Source organism: Sparus aurata, chromosome 9 (assembly GCF_900880675.1).
Source record: "Sparus aurata chromosome 9, fSpaAur1.1, whole genome shotgun sequence".
Lineage (NCBI taxonomy): Eukaryota > Metazoa > Chordata > Actinopteri > Spariformes > Sparidae > Sparus > Sparus aurata.
The window spans coordinates 9,087,182-9,106,865 of NC_044195.1; the positions used below are offsets into that span (position 1 = coordinate 9,087,182).

Below are 19,684 nucleotides of genomic sequence, written 5' to 3' on the forward strand. Positions count from 1 at the left end.
ATCAGAAGAACAACAGAAAATATGCAAGAAAACAGGCTTTCTTTCAGATTGGCCATTTTGCGTGAAGCACAACCAATTCATTGTGTTACTCTTTAAAAGTTGTGTTGCACTGCTGTGTGGAATTTAAAATAAAATTGATCCCTGTGTACGAAGTGGACAAAGTAGTGTTTTTGTCGCATTATTGTTCTGCTTTTGTACTTAGCCAACAAAACCCATCGGTCTGACAATGTTTTATTCTCTGGGGCAACGGTCAGTGTGCCTGGGTTTCCAGTGTAGCAGCAGATGAGATTTCCTCATCTGTGCACCGGTCATTGTTTACAGTCTGATTAGCAAGTTGAGACACCAGGATTGAGTTGGAGAGGCTTATCCATATGAACGATATCTGTACATGAATGCAGATACATTTTTCAAAAGCTATTAAAACGGTAAATGGTTGTGAGGTGATAGGGACTCTCTACGCACAGGCTATTTACCTGCGCCCGTCTTCATCAGACAACCAACTATATAGGTCGAAAATTCAAGCGGCGTCAAAGCCAATGATTGCGACGTCTATTAAAGTGTGTTGTTAGGTGGCGACCTGTAGTAGCTTTAGGATTATTACAGCTTCAAAGGACTAGGTGAGGGGAGGGGGAAGAAAGAGTGAAAACTCTGTATAAGGAGGAGGTCGGGGATGGGTGGTAGGTTATACAAACCACAGGGTTTCAACTAAGGTGGACGCTGTTCATGTCCAACATGAAACCAGATGTTTGTGGTGAGTTCTTTTAACTTTCTAACGAAGTAAAATAATGTTACATATATATCATAAATTACTTATTTAATGCAGTTACATTTTTAACAGAAGTTAAATAAGTAGCATTGTGATTTCAACCCAAACCAGATGTTTTTTTAAACCTCACCAAACTGCGACTGCACAATGGAGGTCTGATACACTGCAACAGCATGTTGTTTTTGGAACGGTGATATATGTTGTCTTAGAAGTCTCTGACAATCGACAATTCAGTCGTGTAGGTCTGACAATTTGTTGGTTTACCTGCCTGTTTAAATGCGATTGGTTATTAATATCTGGACTGCAAATGGAAACCAGAAAACTTCCGATATTAAACTCTTGTCCCCTGACAGCTGATTCTGCATTCATATCGCGTTCCTCTGCTGTCTCCACTCTGATAGTTTATAGAGATGGCGACATAAAGCCTATGGGATTTTTGAATTGGATTTTGGATTACTGCAGAAATTAATCTCAGGTTTATGACATTTACATGTTTTGTTCAGCAAGATAATCATCACAGATGAACAATGATGCTAACTGATTACCAGGTTTTATGACTCATCACTACAGTACTCTATAGGCCATTGGAAAGTATCACCTTGGAACTCTTTAGGGAGATAGGAAGTACCACCTAGAAACCAAAACTGAAACCAGGTTGCTGTATTTTTTAAGTAGACCAAGTTTGTTCTTACAGCCAACACACAGGTATTAACTTAATAGGCGATGCACTATATTCTTATTCTGATGACATCATAAAATCATCAGAATGTCTGCCGCTGACTGCGTTATATATGAAAAGTTCAGATTTTGGATTTTGGTGTTCCCTTCCTGTGGGCTGCTCCAAAACATCATTATGTCATTTTTAATGACTTTTTTGCATCTTAATTCATCTTACACCTGTACAGACTTTCAGTTGATGGTAGTTTGTATCAGAATTATGCGGGTTAGGGTTAATGCGGCTCTGATGAATTGTTTATGACGCTGTGTTGTCTTTAGCTGTACATCAACCCATCTGGGATTGTCGGTTGTACATTTCTAAATCGCATCCTTACCACAGCACAGAGCCTGGTTCTAACTGCTCTGGCTCGTTCTCTCGAACACTTGGCTCCGTGCGACTGTCCAAGCTCCCCTCTGTGCTCAAAATAAACCAGCAGATCCGAGGGTAGTACACAGAGTCTGTCACTGTCTGCGGATATGTAGGTGAACTTGTGGACGATCTCAGCAGTTTTTCTAGCTCTGTATTCGTTTATCATGGGATATATTTCGTCGGATCTACAAAAGAAGACATTTCATGTGTTCTTGTGCCAGCAGGGAGAGAAAAAGCCCAGTGCGACACATAAACGTATCACCTGCAACATATTTACACATGATACGTTCTCCAAGGTTAAAGAAACATAGCTGTGGTTCCTTTGTTTAACAAGGTCAGGCTCTCCAGTGTGGACACATAATTCACAGCGGTGACTTTGATTCCTTGGTCAGGGTTAGGAAGGTTGGACATGTCCTTCTCCTACAATAAAACCTTCTGCTGTGCACTGTAGATTCCTCAGCTCGATACAGAGTATAAAGTTAGCTTGGTCCTTTCAAATTGTTTAGTGCAAAATTTCACTGTGATTGCCTGCGACTGCACAGTGAGGGCAAATTTAGGAATTACTTGCGCCTCGGTGAAAGCGCTGGGCTTTAATTTAAGTCGGAGTATTTATGCAAATCAGGTCGGCGGGCAAACAAGTCCTTGAACGGACAACTACACAAACAAATCATCCGTTCGGCTCCGGTTTCAAGCAGAAATCACTTCAGCTTTAAGGCTAATCCACCGAGGCTGGCTCCCTCGCATCCTAAAGCCCCTTGATGAGTGAACTCTGGACCTGTTCGAGTTTCTAGGATGCAAACCCTGTCTGTCTTCTCTAAAGTAACAACAGCAGCTGTGTTGAAGACAACCTCTGTGCACACTCGTCAGACTGCCCTCAAAACAATCTTACATGTAGCGTGTAACATGGGCTAAACGCAGGTCCAACCTCGATCATGGCTGCAAATACGTTTAAAAGACGATTGCATAATTAGTTTTACATAAGAAACAGCCCTGCTACTGCCGCAGAGTCTGTCCACTTCTAACCGTGGATGGTCATTGCGTGTCATGCTCAAGGGCACCGGGGCAGATGGACAAATGGACACGTGATTTTTCATTTGAAGTGACATCGACATTTGTTATTTATTTTTCTACGTGAGAAACAGGAAGGGAAAGTTCTATTTAAAACTCTGCAGAAAGAGGAAATGCTTGCACTCGGGTTGGTTTTTGTGGGTCTCAAACACTTTAGTGACGTCACAGTTATGTAATGTTGTTTCACATAGAATACAGTCTTTCTGTTTTTAAGTTTAAAGTCTGAGAGGCTCAGCCATTGCCGCACTCTGTTGTTTCTCCTTTTAGTGGATAACAAATGTTTGTACCAACAGTGCAGGCAAAGGGGAATTTGCCAACTCAGCTTGCAGAAAGACAACAGAAGGTCACAGCTCTGCTGAATTAAAGATTCAGTTTATTTCCGTTGCATGAGGATAAACGCAGCATGCTTCATTTCCCTCAAGACCTCTATGTTTTTCTGTCAGATTCAACTTTTTGGTTTTGAAAATGAATTATTAATCCTGTGCAGCTGTGCTCCTGAGTGACTCTTTCGTATAAACTTCCTCACGGAGATTGAGTATATTTGCATTATTCTAATAAAATGCCATCTTAAAAGCTTCTTTACAGATTAGTTACAGTTCCTGTTTTAAAATAGTTGTCTTGTATTAATGCCCATTTTCTTTATGCCTCTGTGTGTGTGTGTGTGTGTGTGTGTGTGTGTGTCCGTGTACGGTGTGTGTCCTCTGCTGATGTTAAGCAAGGGTGCATGCCTCTGTATACTGACATGTTTAATGAGAGGAAATTAAGCTCTAAGGACCCCTGAAGGGAGATCTGCCAATATCTCCCCCCCCCCCACCCTGTGCCCCGCACCTTCACAAACCTTGACGCAGAACTCCCTCAGCTCCCAGCGTTTGGGCTTGCGGCTCAGAATGACCTCCTCCAGCAGCGTGGGCTGGTCGGTCAGCGCCGACACTCCCATCAGGCGGTTGTAAAGTGCCGTCAGCTGCCTCTCCAGCCGGTAGTCCTGCACGTACTGCAGGAACACTTCCGTCTCCTTCTTGGTGAAGTCTGACTGGGCCCTCACCTGAAACAAGCAGGGTGAGAGGAGTTTAACTTGAGATGAAGAGGTCAAGGGAGCGGACTCAGGCACGCATTCAGAGAGTTGTTTTATTTGTAAAAAGAATAAAACGGCAAGAAGAAACTGCATCATCAAAAGCTACATTATTCATTCGGTGTACTAAACGAATGCGAAATTAATTCATCATAAATGTGTCATGTTAAAATATTTAAAGTTATTCTAAGAAGAAACAGAATTAACAAATATCTATCATTTGTTACTCCTTTCTAACTTTGTTCAAACAGCCTAGACAAAGCACCCCCCCATCTCATTTTGCATCTCTTTGTGGTTGTCTTGCATCTCTCTGAGTCTTTTTCAGTCTTTGTTAGAATCTTGTATGTCTTTGTTGTCATTTTGTGTCTCCCTGAGGTCATTTCCTGCCTCTTTATGCCTCTGGGTTTGTTCCAGATATGTGATGCATAATAACTGAACGCTTTCTCTCCATGTTTAGTTCTGACTCTAGAGACTGAAAGCAGACCAGTACCTGACAGTCTCAGAGGTCTGGATGGTTCACAACGTGGCAGCAGATCAGAAATTTATTTTTGTCCGAAACCAATCAGTGCTTTATAATCCAACAGCAGGATTTCGAAATCTATCGTTTGACTGACTGAAAGCCAGTGTAAAGATCTAAGAACCGGAGTGATGTGATCTGCTTTTTTGGATCTTGTAAGGACTCGAGCAGCTGCGCTCTGAATCAGCTACAGCTGTCTGATGGATTCTTTAGAGAGTCCTGTAAAGACAGCGTTACAGTAGTTGAGTCTGCTGACTATAAATGCATGGACAAGTTTTTCCAAATCCAGACATAAGTCCTTTTATCCTGGGTATATTCTTAGGGTGATAGTAGGCTGACTTTGTAGTTGTCTTAGTGTGGCTGCTGTCCAAAATAAAACATTTCAATAAATGTTAAGATTTACTGTTTGTGTTCATTTGAAGCATTTCTGTAATATATCACAGTGAGGATATGTATACGGATGATTGATTTTTTGCCAAGTAGGTTTCACTGCCCACCATATTTATATTCTCTTACCAATTCATATTATATCAAACAACAAATGTCATGGCCTATCGCGGTGAGGCTCACTAGACATCTTTAGTGTGCCAGGATTCACGCTTTCTTTCATATTCTCACTCCAGAAACAAGCTGCCACCAAACAGAAGGGAGCTCAGGTCATTTTATTCAGCAAAACTGATGCAGGAAGGTTTGTTTGTTCTTGTTTTGCTTTTTTTTTTTTAAATTCTGTCGCTTGAAAAACTTATGTTGTGAAATGGTGGCTGTATTTAGCTCATCTGAGAGATTTGTACGGATAAACATGAACACAGCAGTTCCTATTAGCATTATGAAATAATTACACCGGGGGGAAAAAAGGCACAAGCCAGTTCATATTCAGTCCGGTGAACCTAAACAGATGCTTCAATATATCTATATTTACATAATACACTTAACATGATGAGTTCAGCCATAGGTCAGTCGGAGTCACACAGCTGTTCAGGAAAATTGGCCGAGCACTTGTTACTCTCCAAGGTCAGCTGCACCTTCAGAGCCCTTTGACCACGTTTATTTTGAAAAAACTACCCAATCTGGCGCCGAAGTTGAATACGTTCTATATTCACGTCCTCTCTTCTCTCAGCTATCCATCTGTCAGCCAGCAGCAGTCCACAGATCAGTTTTCAGTTTTAATTGCAACCGAAATCTTTCGCCTTCTATTTCTCATCCATTTTGTATGTGGGAGTTAGAAAGTCTATCTCAAGGCAGTTCAAGGACCGTCTCAAAATTTGAATACCGGAATCTATGTTTTTTAAACAAGACACATTTTTACAAGGTAGTTCAAGTAAGCTGGTAAGTTTCTGTCCCACTGAAGTGTCCTTGAGGAAGCCGTGGTGTCAGTCACAAGTCACGAGAAGGACTGCAAGTTGAGAGTGTATCTTAAAAATAATTTCTTTTCTGACACAACAAAAGTTAGTTGAGTCAAGTATGTTGTATGCATACTAGTTAAGTATGATGATGCATTTTGAGTGATGGCAAGTGTTTATAGGAGTGTTTTCCATCCATGTCTTTGGAGTAGATGCCCCAAACATGCATAACTAGAGTGGTGTTGATTTAAAGTTTTCACATTAATAAAAGATTCAGCTGTTACCATACAAGTTAGAGCTCATGTCTTTAATACCCTCCAAAACACATCAGCTAAGTTGCCGGCTCTACTAAATATAACTGCATGTGTGAGCTCCAGGGACAGTGTCCTCACCGCGGTGCCCAGCTGGTAGTAGACCACGGCCAGATCGTCCTCCAGCTGGTGGACCTCCCGGTCGTCCAGCAGGCCGTGACCTGATGCTCCCAGCTCCTGGTCGATGCTGTCCAGGTTCTTCTTGGCCACCTCGGTCTCCTCTGCTGTGGCACTGCCACCCAAATAAGAGCAGATCCCCTGGACCTGGACCCTGAGAATCACATACACTCACTACTGAGTCACTTTATAATAACTTTTGACATGCTACAATTTCAGCAGATAGGGTTCTTCATATAAAGGAGTATGTATTTAGATGATTTATTATGTAGAAATTAATGAGATATTCAGATGCACAATCTGGTATAACGGAAAAACTGACCTCACAGTTTGCATGTAGCCCACAGGCTCCAAAACCTTTCCAAACATCGCCATGGTTCCAGAGCTGCGTTCTGAATAATAAGCAATGAAGAGAGTGAACAGTGAACCCCACAATCCTGACAACAGATGAAACAAAGTTCTGTCATTATGTAGAAATGATTGAAATTGGTATAAATCTTATAAGACAATTAACTTGAGACCAAAAACACCTGTTCATTCCTTATTAGAACTCACCTGAGTTGTTCGATGTGCACGTCTGTACTGACCTTCACAGGTTGTCCAATATTTATACACTCTCCTGAACAACCAGTTAATCTGATAAGAGTTCTCCACCCACAGCTCCCTTTGAAAATGAGACGAGGATGGAGCATATTTAACTGATGAATTTAAGGGGTAGATGTAGAGCTAGCTTTATTCTAAAGTCCGATTGTTGAGACGTATATATCTTCACATGACCATGTAATCTGTAGGGGTGTAAGACAAAGAAATGCAGCCCTTAAAGTCAGTCTTGCCATACATTGTTGACTTTATTTACAGGTTAAATTTGATTAATGATGATTAAAACACTGAAATACATTGTCATATGCAGAGGTAAAAATCTCAACTGATTGCACCTAAAATTCTGAATATTAAAGGAGCACTATGTGGTTTTGGAGAAGAAATTTAAACTCAGAATAAATGGCAAAGTCAAAAGGTAGAGAGGAAAGTGAAAAAAACAAATATTATGCAGGATTTTTCTGAGAAAATACAAAAGACTGACACCAAATTAATTTATTTCAATCATCACTTACTTGTGTGTGTGGTCATGTCTGTCTGTGGAGACCCTGACCTCTGCCTGCATTTTCTTATATTTTCATTATTTTGCTGTGTTTGGAGGCTTCAGGGTATTGGCCTGTGAGTGGAGGTGTCCCCCCCCCCACCGATAACATTGCCAGTTCAGGACATAGCAACCAGGTCGTCTCTCTTCTCTGCTCTCAGTCTGTCATAAAGAGCTTCAGGTCTGTGTTTCTGTTTGACCGAGGGCGGGGCGAGCTACACAGACACAGACAGGCAGGGCAGAGAGGCACACAGCAGACACAATGAAGCGTGCATTCACACAAAATCTTCAGCATTGTGCTGCGATGCTCAGGTGTTTCTTTGTATTTTATAATGTAAGCTTACCATAAACGTAACAATAAGAAAGTAATGTTTCGTATCTCTAACACTGCTCCCTCTTTTAAGCCACTCTCTAGCACGATCAACTGCCACTGCTCTCTCTCTCTGTCTCACCTGAGCTATTCATAATATCAACACTTCATGTCAGTCTTTAATTACCATTTTCCTTTTAACATTAAATTGAGGCCTTATTATCCTGAACACTAATAAACCACCTGCTGCTGTCTTTTGAAAAGCCTGCATTCAAGAACACAAAGCGACAATTCACATTGCATTGACTTTCCTCCAGTATTGCCATGGTGTTGCTCAAAGCCAATACAAACTCGATCTGATGTCAATTGATATGACCAATGTTGCTTGCTGAAGAACAGCTCCATCTTCTGGCAGAAGGTATTCCCAAATGTACTTCTCAAAGTATAGTGGTTATTTACTCGATTGTGGAGACAATGTAAAAATGGTAAATAGATTGTACTTATTTTGCACCTTTCTAGTTTTAGCAACCACACAGAGTGCTTAACAACACAAGTCAGAATTCACTCATTCACACACACATTCATCCCCTGGTGACAGAGGCCAGAGACCTGCATTTAAAGCAGAGAAAAACATGACAGAAACTGCTTTGAATGTCCACTCAAATACCCCAGTGCAAACCATGCCTCCACCCATCACCCCTCAATAAACAAAATGTTTGTTCTCTGTTTAAACCTCAAAATATTGCAATTAGGCAAGTGCGGGCTAATCAGTGTGGGGGGGAGTCATGAAGCATGGTAGGGAAAATAAAAGAAACAAGTGATGTGGAAGCAGATCAGAAAAAAGGTTCAAGGGAAGAGAAAATTAGGTAGGAAGCATGAGGAATATTGTATTTTGTTTTGTAAAGACTAGATTTAGTTATTAATATTTTGGCCATGGTGGTTTCCTGTGATGCTGGAGTGGAGCTGTTAATGCTGTGAGAAAGTAGTCTTGTGGTGGGAGAGGCTTTCATTGGCTATTTTTTTTTTTTTTTTTTTTACAGAGGGGGATACAGGTTGATGAACTTTACTTTTTAAAATCTGGATTAGATTGTTTCTTTTCCACCCTGTAGATGGCGATAATGCGACACCAACGAAGAAGAAGAGGCCGCTTCCGCTTCTGGCGCCAAAATCAAAAAAGTTGCTTCCTGTTGGAGGAGAGCCTAGGAGGTAAACAAACGCTGGTGTGAGTGTAGGATTGGGTTTGAGAGGATTGTCGTATGGTTTGGACTCTTACCTGAAAATGGACCCGACGTCACGGTTCTTTAACAAGCTGAGAAAGCTGGCGGTGACTCTAGAGTCAGAAACTGCCAGGCTCCAGCACACATTTGACAACCGAAACAAAGACGACGATGACAGCGGTGAGTGACACACTGACAAACCAGCCTGATGGAGCGACACTGTCCAGCATGTATATAATAATGGACAGTGCCCATGTGTCACTTAGAGTTCCTTCTTATTGCAGAAGCCACGGCGAGAGGGATGAGAGCGTTACACGAACTGAGCTCTGAAGTCGGAACCCTAAAGGTACGGTGATGTCATGACCTGTGCACCAAACTGTGTTCATTAAACTGACACTTTAAGGGAGCTTGGTTTAACGACATTAACAATCGTGACACATTTTGGTTAGCACATCCCTCCGTTAGCATGTTGTATGTGACAGACCGGTGGAACCAAACAGTCAGCTGACATTTTATTACAACACTCTCTCACTGGCTCTCTACCTACCTGCAATCTAACACTATAACAATATGGTTACAAGCTTTTTAATGAATGCTACCAGAGTTTAACATTCATTATTATTGTTAATGTTAGTAGCAGCAGTAGTAGTACTTGTTGTAGTACTTTTAGGTAAATACATTGTTTGTTGCAGCACAATAAATAGATAGAGATTTTTTTTTTTTTTTTGAAAGAAAAGATAATTCCTCCTTAAGCATCATAAAGAATGCCAGCTTTTGAAATGTATTATTCAGCCTTTTTTGTGAATAATACATATTATCACACACAGGGCTGGGCAATATATATACGATATATATAGAGAGAGAGAGCGACTATATACCGTCTTGGATTTTGGATGTCATTATATTATGATATGTTGTAAGTAGTGGTCGACAGTACGACATTTTCAGGGCCAATACCGATTATTAGAAATCAAGGCGACTGAAAACGGATATTTAGGGCCTAAATTCATTTGTAGTAAAAGATAAAACTCTTTGTGTCCAAATTCAGAACAACAAGTGATGGAATGACCAAAGTTCTGTTTTTAAGTACAGCTTTCAGTCACTTTACATGGGTCATTCCTTTTTTATGCTGCTTTCTTCCCCCTCTCCAATATCATACATTTGGTTACTAGTTAATTTGCAGATTCAGGTTACTCAGTGTTTATAGGCTGTTAATTGTGGCGTGTTACCAATCAGATCAGAGTGTTGTGAGAGGGACACTGTGTGAGAACATGCTGCATCAGAACCAAAGTAGCGCGTTTTTCAGTGTGTTTATTTAATCAGCAATCGGATAGAAAAAAAATCACAGATACCAATAATCGAAAATTGCTGAATCTTTGTCCAATAACTGTCAGGGCCTGATAATCGTCATAAGTGTAGTCTATCCTGGGTTAAAAGGCTGCATTACAGTAAGATGATGTCATTTTCTGAATGTACCAGACTTTTCTAGTTGTTTTTCATATTTGTCTTTACCAACTTAGTCTTTATATCCACATTGCAGATGAATATTGACAAAAAACCGGTTATTGTGTTAGTATTTTGTGAAAGTACCAATAGCCATCCCTACAATATTTGATGAAAAAAGATTGGGCTATTTGATTTTGATGCCCAGTCCTAACATTCATGAAGTGCTTTTAAGAAGATTTCAAAATCGTGATGTGTATATATCATGACCTGAAAGTATTGTGATTCTATTTTAAGGCCATACCCTGCACATGTACTTTAAATCTGGGAGCTTGTTAACTTTTGAGAGGAAGGCAATTATCATTTCTGGTTTGTCCTCATACAGGGGCAGCTACAGGAGCAGCTGACTCAGCAGAAAGCACGGGATAATGAGGTGAGCAACTTCATTAAGGCCTGTAGAGTGATGCAGCAGAGGGTCACTCAGGACATCCAGGCAATGAGGGGACTTTGCGAAAAATATGGTTACCAACCTCCCCGAGACACCCAGGCACAAACCAGTAAGTAATGAATGCAGCTGTCACACACAGTCAACCTATTTGTGAAGGTTAAAGCTAACTTTATGAACAGTATGTTATGTACCTTTAGTAGTTAAGATTAATTTTCTCAACTGTTCACAACTATAAGCTAAAAGATATGGGATGCATTAAAAAAATGTTATGTCTTTTTTTACTGTGACTCACCTACACAGGGGCCACAGGTCAGCAGTCAGATGCTGGAAATCAGGTAGCAGATGAGTTAGCAGAAGGAGAAGGGGAAAGCCAGGAGGAGGCTGGAGATGATCCCTCTTTATCATCTCCCAAAGTGGGACCGCCTCCCGTCACTGACGTTCTGCGAACCCCGCAGCTCTCTGACTTTGGCCTGTCTGAGATGCATCTGAAGAGAGCTATGGCTGGGGCAGAGTGGTGCTCTGAAGTGCCCCCTATGCCGGAGATGAGGCTCCCTCCCCCATCACTCAACATGCCTGCATCTCCACCTATGCCCATAACTCCTAAATGTGCCCTGCGGATGGATGAGGAGGAGGTGCAGACACCCCAGATGCATGACTTTGGCATCTCAGAGCACACTATGTGTCTGCTCAACGACTTCACTATGGATCTGTTACAGAAGAAAATTGACAAGCCCCCAAGGTAGAGCATAATGTGCTTTACAAAATCCATACAGTATATGACATTTATTGACCCTTTCTGGCAACATGCAGAAGTACTGTAAGAGATCTTTCAAGAGTTGAGTTTTATTATGTATATTCTTCCTAAACAGACCATCACAAGATATGCCTGTACCACCAGTGAGCTCAATAATGGAAAGTTTGCAGGCTAAAGGTATGGCACTGTTACAGCTCATGTTTTTGCCAGTCAGGAATATCAGCAAGTTTTTTTTGTTCCTATGCTCTCTATCCATCCTTTTTTGTTGTTGTTTTAATCAGCTCAACCAAGAACCAGGTGTCTCATCACTGAAACTTCCTAAGCTTGAAATACAATCTTAACTCAGTTTAGAGTAGTTTAATTCCAGTTAATGTATTACAGAAACTTGTTTGAACTGAAGAATTTCTTTTTTGTAAAGCGGACCCAGTTTCAGCTTAAAACATTCTTCGGGTTTTACTTTAATTTTGTTTTTCTTCTGCATTTCCAAACTGCTCAACAACTGGGTCTTGGTATCATTGGTTTAATTTTTATGCTAGTTCCAGCTCAATACCTGTGTTTTGGTACCAGAACAACAACTTTATTACATGACATTGAGAAATTAGTTAACAAGACTATAAACAGGACCAGATATTTGATGCCAGAATCCTGATCTTTTCATTGTCACAGCAATCTTTTCCCCATTTTATCTGAATGGGTATGAGGAATACATATTAAATGTACTAAAAACATGAATAAAACATGAGTATTGTGATACAGCTGCTTAAACAGTAATCATAGAAAAACATAAAACACAATACCACTAATACATTTACATAAATGCCACCATCCTCCTTGCAAATAATATGTTATTCTATCCCTTTATATCACATCGTTCAGACAACTTGGAGTCCCCAGAGCTGCCTGTGTTTTGCACCCCGGGGCTTAAAATAAAGAAGACAAACGTTCACTGCTCGCCACCCACACGAGGAAATGGTGACCAAGAACCCTCCACAAGCAACCAGCCTACAACCCCAGAGGTTCCAGTTTTTCAAACCCCGTACGTGAACCGAATGGTCAGCACCAAAAAGGTACAATGAATGAATTTGTGCACGTGGAACATTTATTTGATGATACACTTTCTCTTGCCTGTGGGTCTTAATAGTCAAATGTCCCCCTTGGGTGATCAGTAAGAATGATCTCTAGGTTGGTTTAAAGATAGACTATTGTGATAAAAATGTATTTCTTTATTTACTTATCCAGACTGGCTGATCTGAGAGACTTTTAACTCAGAGCTTGTGCCTTTCTGCATGTCTTCACAGAGTGTTCAGCAGCCTGACCCCATCAACATACAAATGGATGACGATAGCCAAACTTTCAAACTTCAGACGTCTCCGCGTAACAGAACAATCAACTCCAAGCGCTCCTGGGAATATGATGTTCCAGAGATGTCCATGTTGGGTGTGGAGGACCAGATGCCAGAGATGCCAAAGCTAGAATTTGCTTTGGACAATTATTTACAAAATGTAAGACAAAAATTCACCACTGATTGGTCTGAGGGTTGTTGTAATTTAAAAAGTTGCTGTAAAAGGAATGTATGCCAAATCATTGTATGACTAAATGTGGTTTACAGACCATCAGGATACATTAGTGGAAAATCCAGTCAGGAAATGGCAAAATAAGTAATAAATTATTACTTTTGACTTCTGTACAATGATATAAAGATTTAAAGATAAACTTTTTTTATTCACTGTTTGCCTGCAGTTTTACTTGTCTTATATTCACTCCAGAAAAGTTCCAAAATGCTGAAGAAGACCAGTGAGCATGAAAAGCTGACGAAGGAGCCCATTGTTAATAGTCTGGAGCTGGACGGACCAACCCAGGAGTTCAATTTAGGGACACCTCGTCTCAGGATGGACTTCGGAGACCCCAGCACCCCAGAGATGCCAGAACTCAGCTCTGTTACACAGGACATCTGTAAAGTGTGTACCTCAAGTTTTTAGATTGATTTACATGCCTTCAAGTTACTTGACCAAAAAGAACAACATATGACCTAAAACCCCAAACCAACTTTACAATATGTCAAATTCAACTTTCCTGCCATAATCATTCAGTGCTTTTATGATTTTTCTTTTCTTTTGTAGCTTGTGTCTCAGGCTCAATTGAAAAAGAATGCCATGGCCATTGTGCACCCAACTGTCAAGGCTGACAAATATAAAAGCAGGTAAAGTATCTCAGAAAAACACTTATTTCTAACCAGGGACTGATCCATTTTAAAGAAACATTCAGTGTAGGAGGCCAAACCTTTGCTAAAGACATTTTTGTAGAATCTCCCCACTAAAGTTGCAAGACTCGAGGTAGCTGATACATGCTCAGAGATCCAAAAAGTAAAACCGGCAGTGAATTGTGCCAGACTGAACTGTGCAGGAATATCAGCGTGATCATACATTTAATAAAGTATAAAATGCTAAATGAAACCATATACCCAAGGCTTAAAGAAGACCTTCATAAAAGATTGTCAGTTGATCTTTAGAGAGTCTTCTGGCCTGCGGTCTCCTAAAGTCCACCACCGCTACCTTTGTTTTGCTGACATTCAGGGTCAGGATCTTTAACGTGAAGCCCTGTGCCAGGTTGTCTACCTAGTTCTGGTAGGCCTGTTCATTGTTGGTGGTGATCAAGCCTTCCACCAATGTGTCGTCTGTGAATTTGAGGATAGAGATGGAGATTAGCGTAAGTGAGACCAGAGGCACAGCTCCCCGTCTGAGCCACCTGCGGTCCAATGGTGAGGAAGTTGTGGTCCCAGTTGCACAGTGGGATGTTCAGTTCTCAGGTCCTCGTCTTTGTGGACGTACCTTTATGCAGATCAGACTGCTTCTGAGTCGAAGAAAAGAATAATAACTATGACATTCAGGGATTTAGTATCACTTAAATTTCCTTTTTTTTTTTACATTTTGGGATAGAGGGATAGTTTTGTCAACCCTGTCAAATAAGAATGGATGTTCATTTCTTTCTACATAGTGTCTTTATTTGTGCTGTCCTAAAAATTATACATGCCTTTTTTTTTTAAATGTTATTGATTAATTTATTTTTTACCAATCAAGATTTTAATTGTGCCATGTCCTCTCCCATCCAGTCCTCTTGCCAATGCCGTGAGTGTGTCGGTAGTATCGGAGAGTGAGTTCCAGAGTTTACCCAGCTACCTGAGGCAGATGACTCTGCACAACCTCAACCAGACAATCCACAACATCAACAAATTCATAGCAGAGTGGCCAGGTCAGTGCTACAGTTCACTTATGATTGAAGTTAATTAATTAGTATATTGAAATGGTATTTAAGTACTCAAGTACAATTTACAGGTACTTTTGCAACACTTGAGTACAGCACTTGAGTAAATGTACTTGGTTACATTCCACCCCTGCTCGCAACTAAACCACTCATCTTCTGTCAAGCTGGCTAGGACATTCACGCTGCAACTTTGCTCCAGCTCTGAACCGTTATTTCAGTGAATGTGACTCCAATCAGAAAAGCCTTTCTGTTAACTATCAATACATGTCATCTTTAGCAATATCTCACTGTTTAGCATTAACGAGTATATGATAGTAAATGATAGGGATGCTGTTTATTTACTTTCCATCATGTTAATACTGAGCTGGCAAACTCTAGCTTGCAAGCTACAGTGCCTTGCAAAAGTATTCACCCCCCTTGAACTTTTCCACATTTTGTCACATTTTAACCACAAATGTAAATGTGTTTTATTGGGATTTTATGTGATAGACCAACACAAAGTGGTGCATAATTGTGAAGTGGAAGGAAATTGATACATGGTTTAAATTTTTTTTTACAAATAAAAAACAGAATAGTGTGGTGTGTAAAAATATTCATCCCTCTGAGTCAACACTTTGCAGAACCACCTTTCGCTGCAATGACAGCTGCAAGTCTTTTTGGGTAAGCCTCTACCAGCGATGCACATATAGAAACTGAAATATTTGCCCATTCTTCCTTGCAAAATAGCTCAAACTTAGTCTGATTGGATGGAGAGTGTCTGTGAACAGCAATTTTCAAGTCTTGCCAGAGATTCTGAATTGGATTTAGGTCTGGACTTTGACTTGGCTATTCTAACCAATGAATATGCTTTGATCTAAACCATTCCATTGTAGCTCTGACAGTATGTTTAGACTTGTTGTCCTGCTGGAAGGTGAACCTCCGCCCCAGTCTCAAGTCTCTTGCAGACTGTAACAGGTTCTCTTCAAAGATTGTCCTGTATTTGGCTCCATCCATCTTCCCATCAACTCAGACCAGCTTCCCTGTCCCTGCTGAAGAAAAGCATCCCCACAACATGATGCTGCCACCACCATGTTTCAGGGTGGGGATGGTGTGTTCAGGGTGATGTGCAGGGTGATTTTGCCACACATAGTGTTTTGCATTTAGGCCAAAAACGTCAATTTTGGTCTCATCTGACCAGAGCACCTTCCTCCACCTGTTTGTTTTGCCCCCCACATGGCTTGTGGCAAACTGCATGGCTTTATTTCAACAATGGCTCTCTTCTTGCCACTCTTCCATAAAGGCCAGATTTGTGGAGTGCATGACTAATAGTTGTCCTGTGCACAGATTCTCCCACCTGAGCTGTGGATCTCTGCAGCTCCTCCAGAGTTATTATGGGCCTCTTGGCTGCTTCTCTGATAAATGCTCTCCTTGCCCGGCCTGTCAGTTTAGGTGGACGGCCATGTCTTGGTAGGTTTGCAGTTGTGCAATACTCTTTCCATTTTCAGGTGATGGATTGAACAGTGCTCTGTGAGATGTTCAAAGCTTGGGATATTTTTTCATATCCTAATCATGCTTTAAACTTTTCCACAACTTTATCCCTGACCTGTCTGGTGTGTTTCTTGGGCTTCATGATGCTGTTTGTTTCCTAATGTTCTCTAGCAAACCTCTGAGGCTTTCACAGAACAGCTGTATTTACACTGAGATAAGTTTACACACAGGTGGACTCCATTTAATAATTAGGTGACTTCTGAAGGCAACTGGTTGCACTGGATTTTATTTAAGGCTATCAGAGTGAAGGGGGGTGAATACTTTTGCACACCACACTTTTCTGTTTTTTATTTGTTAAAAAAAAAAATTCAACCATGTATCATTTTCCTTCCACTTCACAATTATGCACCACTTTGCGTTGGTCTATCACATAAAATCCCAATAAAATACATTTACATTTGTGAGTTAAAACATGACAAAATGTGGAAAAGTTCAAGGGGGCTGAATACTTTTGCAAGGCACTGTACCTCATTAACATGTCGATATGTGATAAGCATAAGATTAAGACGGTTTTCAGAGGAAAGTAAAATATGGGCACGTTGTTTATATAATTTCCAGTACTGCATCTCACCTCCTAGGCCTTAGGTAACAATAAAATGTTAAAAAACCACTCAATACTTGTCTCAGTTGCAAACCACCAAAAGATGCTTGCCTTTCAGTCTGCGTTACTGACTGGCATGACTGTACTATAGCTTCCTAGCTACCTACCTTTGCTAACATTAGCAAGCAGATGTCATATAAGCATGACTAACAGGATGGTTGGGGCAGGGTTAACATTATATTGAAAAGGGGAAATGATGGCGTCATTGCTCATCAATATTCCAAAATGTATTTCACTCACAAAACATATCGACGCATATCAGAACACATATACGCTGACACCAATATATCTGTAATATGCCCATGTAAGGGCCATATCGGCCAATGAAATTGAAAGAGAGATAAATTGGTCGTCTCTAGTTTCCACTTGCATAAGCTCTAATTGAACGCAACCAGGTCTTCACTCTTGGTTATGTTTGCACTATGGAACACAATGTTGTATAGTCCTTAGTACTGACTGACTGTAGGCATATGGTATTAAATGCAATGGGCTGCCCATGCCACTCAGTGACCAGTGATCCTCTAAAGCCTGAGTCAAGCCGTAACCATTAAAGTAGAATACACAGTATCTCATGTAGTTCATTACTTTAAAAGAATCCGATAGCGACACATGACTATTTAATCTTTGGAGTTAATTTACACCACAGGGCTGTATTACATGGTCTCTGTGATATCACACTCACCAGTGTGAACTCACTGCACTCATATGTGTAACTCCAGTTGTAGTAACAGGCATAAACCATATCAACTGGATCCATAAACTACTATAGCAACCTGTCATGGCCCAAAGAGGGCCACCTACATCTGCTTACACCCTTTAACTATAGTGCAGGAGGTAGGGTGGGTTGTCCAATAATCAGAATGTCGCTGATTCAAATCCCCGGCTGCTGCAGTATCTTTGAGCAAGATACTGAACCCCAAATTGCACCTTGAAAAGCTACCTCTGAATGTGTGAATGTGACAAGTATGCTCTAAAGGCTCAAGTGGCAAGGATTTGGTTTATGTCTAACAACCACAGTGCAGGTCAAGGAGAATGCATGTGGTCATGTAGATTGCTGTATTTTCTTCCATATGGTGCATGCTATAAGTGGTATCCTATAATTAACTTAGTGACTGACAATGAGTGGCCTAAAGGTGCCAGACAGCAAGCAAATGCTTGAAAAGGATGACACACAGTGGATAAGATTTACTTTTGTATGATGGCCATAGTTGACCATAATAAATTGCTGTTAAAATGATTTTTTTATCTCAAATTACAAACTGTCACATAATGGCTATAATTAGTGGGGTACTGACAGATAACGGTCCAACAAGGACATCTGGAGTAGATAAATGGTCCTGCTGTCAGGTGCGCTGCTATGGAACTGTCTCAGCAGATGTTGCCCATAGCAACAGAATGTATGCCTGAAATTGGTAGTAATTTGAATGGTTTCCCACTTTAACATTTATTTGGCTTTATTATGCTTTCTAAAAGGATATAACCCCCTGTTACTCAAAACCCAGTCAAGACACCAAAACAAGGGGATGCCTCCAGCTGAAGCACATGAAGGCAGACATTTTTTGGTTTAATTCTGCTGGTATACCCACAAATGATCTAATGAACAAGAAATACAAAAAGAAACAAAACAACTTGGGACCTATTAATAGCACTTTGAGGCAGCTGTCTGATGCATCTAACCGGTCACTGTTCTGTTCTGTGGTGCCCTCTGCAGGAGAAAAAACAGAGCTGAGGATGGAGGAGCTGAGGAGGATTACCAATGTTGGATCCAAGACCCCTGTGTACCTCCTCTGTCTGACCGAGCTCAAGAGGATGACGCATGTGGGAGGGGCCAGGGACACCTCTGTATACAAACTGTGCACACGCAGCTAAAGTTTTGAAATTGAGTTTGTCCAATTGGGAGTCCAAGCATAGTCTCCGTTGTACTCAAAAACCTGCCTGTACCTCCATCTTTGACTTACTGAAATGCGGATCATTGGTTAACTATTCAGCTTTAATCAATATATCTACACTGCAAAAAACGAACAATTAACAAGAGAAATCTTGACTGATTCACTTTACCAGAAAAAGCAGGCGTGCAAATTGTTGTGTTTGGATTGTAAATAGTTCTGATGCATGGCTAGTCAATAATTTGTCCTTCTGAAGTGTTATTCTGGTTTCAAACTGACCTGTATATGGAAAAATCATAACACATTACTGCATTTAATGAATGAATGAGCTCAATAAAGACTATTGATAGTGTAGCATATTAAAAATATGTTAACATAAAGGGCTTAGTGTAAGTGTGTGACCTGAACTCTATGCAGAAAAAGCCCTCTGTGGCCCCAGTACAATTGACTTCCAGCAACCAGAGGGGACCCTGACTTTAAAAATTCTGTCATATAAATATGTAAATATGCACACAATAGTTTGAAGCAACAGATATTTGGAAATGTGAACTTCTACAGTAATGACTGGGCAAAATCTGTCCGTGAGTGAAGATCATGTTATACACTGGAAAGCCGCAGAGCAGCTGCTAATCTATTTTGAAGCAGGGGTTATTTTATTAACCTCTGTTTACAGGGACGAGTACTTTCTATCTTAATCGCTGTATGATGTAGCATCGAGACTGTCCTCTGATGGGCCCCACTGAGGGCCCTGGTTCAGAACATGAACAGCCCTTGAACAAGAGTACACATACTTTTGGTCTATATAAACTTTGGTCTTTAAAGGG

The 19,684-nt window shown here is 40.7% G+C and overlaps 2 protein-coding genes across 3 annotated transcripts in view; one reads left to right on the plus strand and one right to left on the minus strand.

The window, feature by feature from the left end:
- Window positions 1-6,921, minus strand: part of LOC115587444 (uncharacterized) — a 10,974-nt gene extending 4,053 nt beyond the window's left edge. The window contains exons 1-4 of the mRNA XM_030427260.1: window positions 6,831-6,921; window positions 6,598-6,667; window positions 6,240-6,429; window positions 3,760-3,963 (exon numbers count right to left, since the gene is read on the minus strand). Of these exons, the coding sequence (XP_030283120.1) occupies window positions 3,760-3,963; window positions 6,240-6,429; window positions 6,598-6,650 (447 nt within the window). The 5' untranslated portion in view covers window positions 6,651-6,667; window positions 6,831-6,921. The remainder of the gene's footprint in view (window positions 1-3,759; window positions 3,964-6,239; window positions 6,430-6,597; window positions 6,668-6,830) is intronic.
- A 1,960-nt stretch (window positions 6,922-8,881) lies between these two features.
- ska3 (spindle and kinetochore associated complex subunit 3) lies at window positions 8,882-19,240 on the plus strand. 2 transcript variants are annotated; one of them, XM_030427421.1, is made up of 11 exons: window positions 8,882-9,120; window positions 9,225-9,286; window positions 10,769-10,940; window positions 11,132-11,570; window positions 11,701-11,762; window positions 12,462-12,652; window positions 12,884-13,087; window positions 13,352-13,543; window positions 13,706-13,785; window positions 14,695-14,838; window positions 18,689-19,240. In XM_030427421.1, exons 1-11 carry the CDS (start codon window positions 9,003-9,005, stop codon window positions 18,849-18,851), a joined length of 1,827 nt encoding a protein of 608 aa, XP_030283281.1. In that variant the 5' UTR covers window positions 8,882-9,002; the 3' UTR covers window positions 18,852-19,240. The 2 variants fall into 2 exon arrangements, with proteins under 2 accessions (XP_030283281.1, XP_030283282.1); XM_030427422.1 differs by having other exon boundaries at window positions 14,695-14,834; window positions 18,686-19,240.
- The last annotated feature ends 444 nt before the right edge of the window (window positions 19,241-19,684 follow it).

What these genes read in the sequence shown, in the direction of transcription:
- ska3 (XM_030427421.1), top strand. Translation starts at nt 9,003, where the DNA reads ATGGACCCGACGTCACGGTTCTTTAACAAGCTGAGAAAGCTGGCGGTG. An exon ending in AAAATTGACAAGCCCCCAAG is followed by an intron (nt 11,571 to 11,700) that starts GTAGAGCATAAT and finishes CTTCCTAAACAG; the next exon opens with ACCATCACAAGATATGCCTG. An exon ending in TGGACAATTATTTACAAAAT is followed by an intron (nt 13,088 to 13,351) that starts GTAAGACAAAAA and finishes TATTCACTCCAG; the next exon opens with AAAAGTTCCAAAATGCTGAA.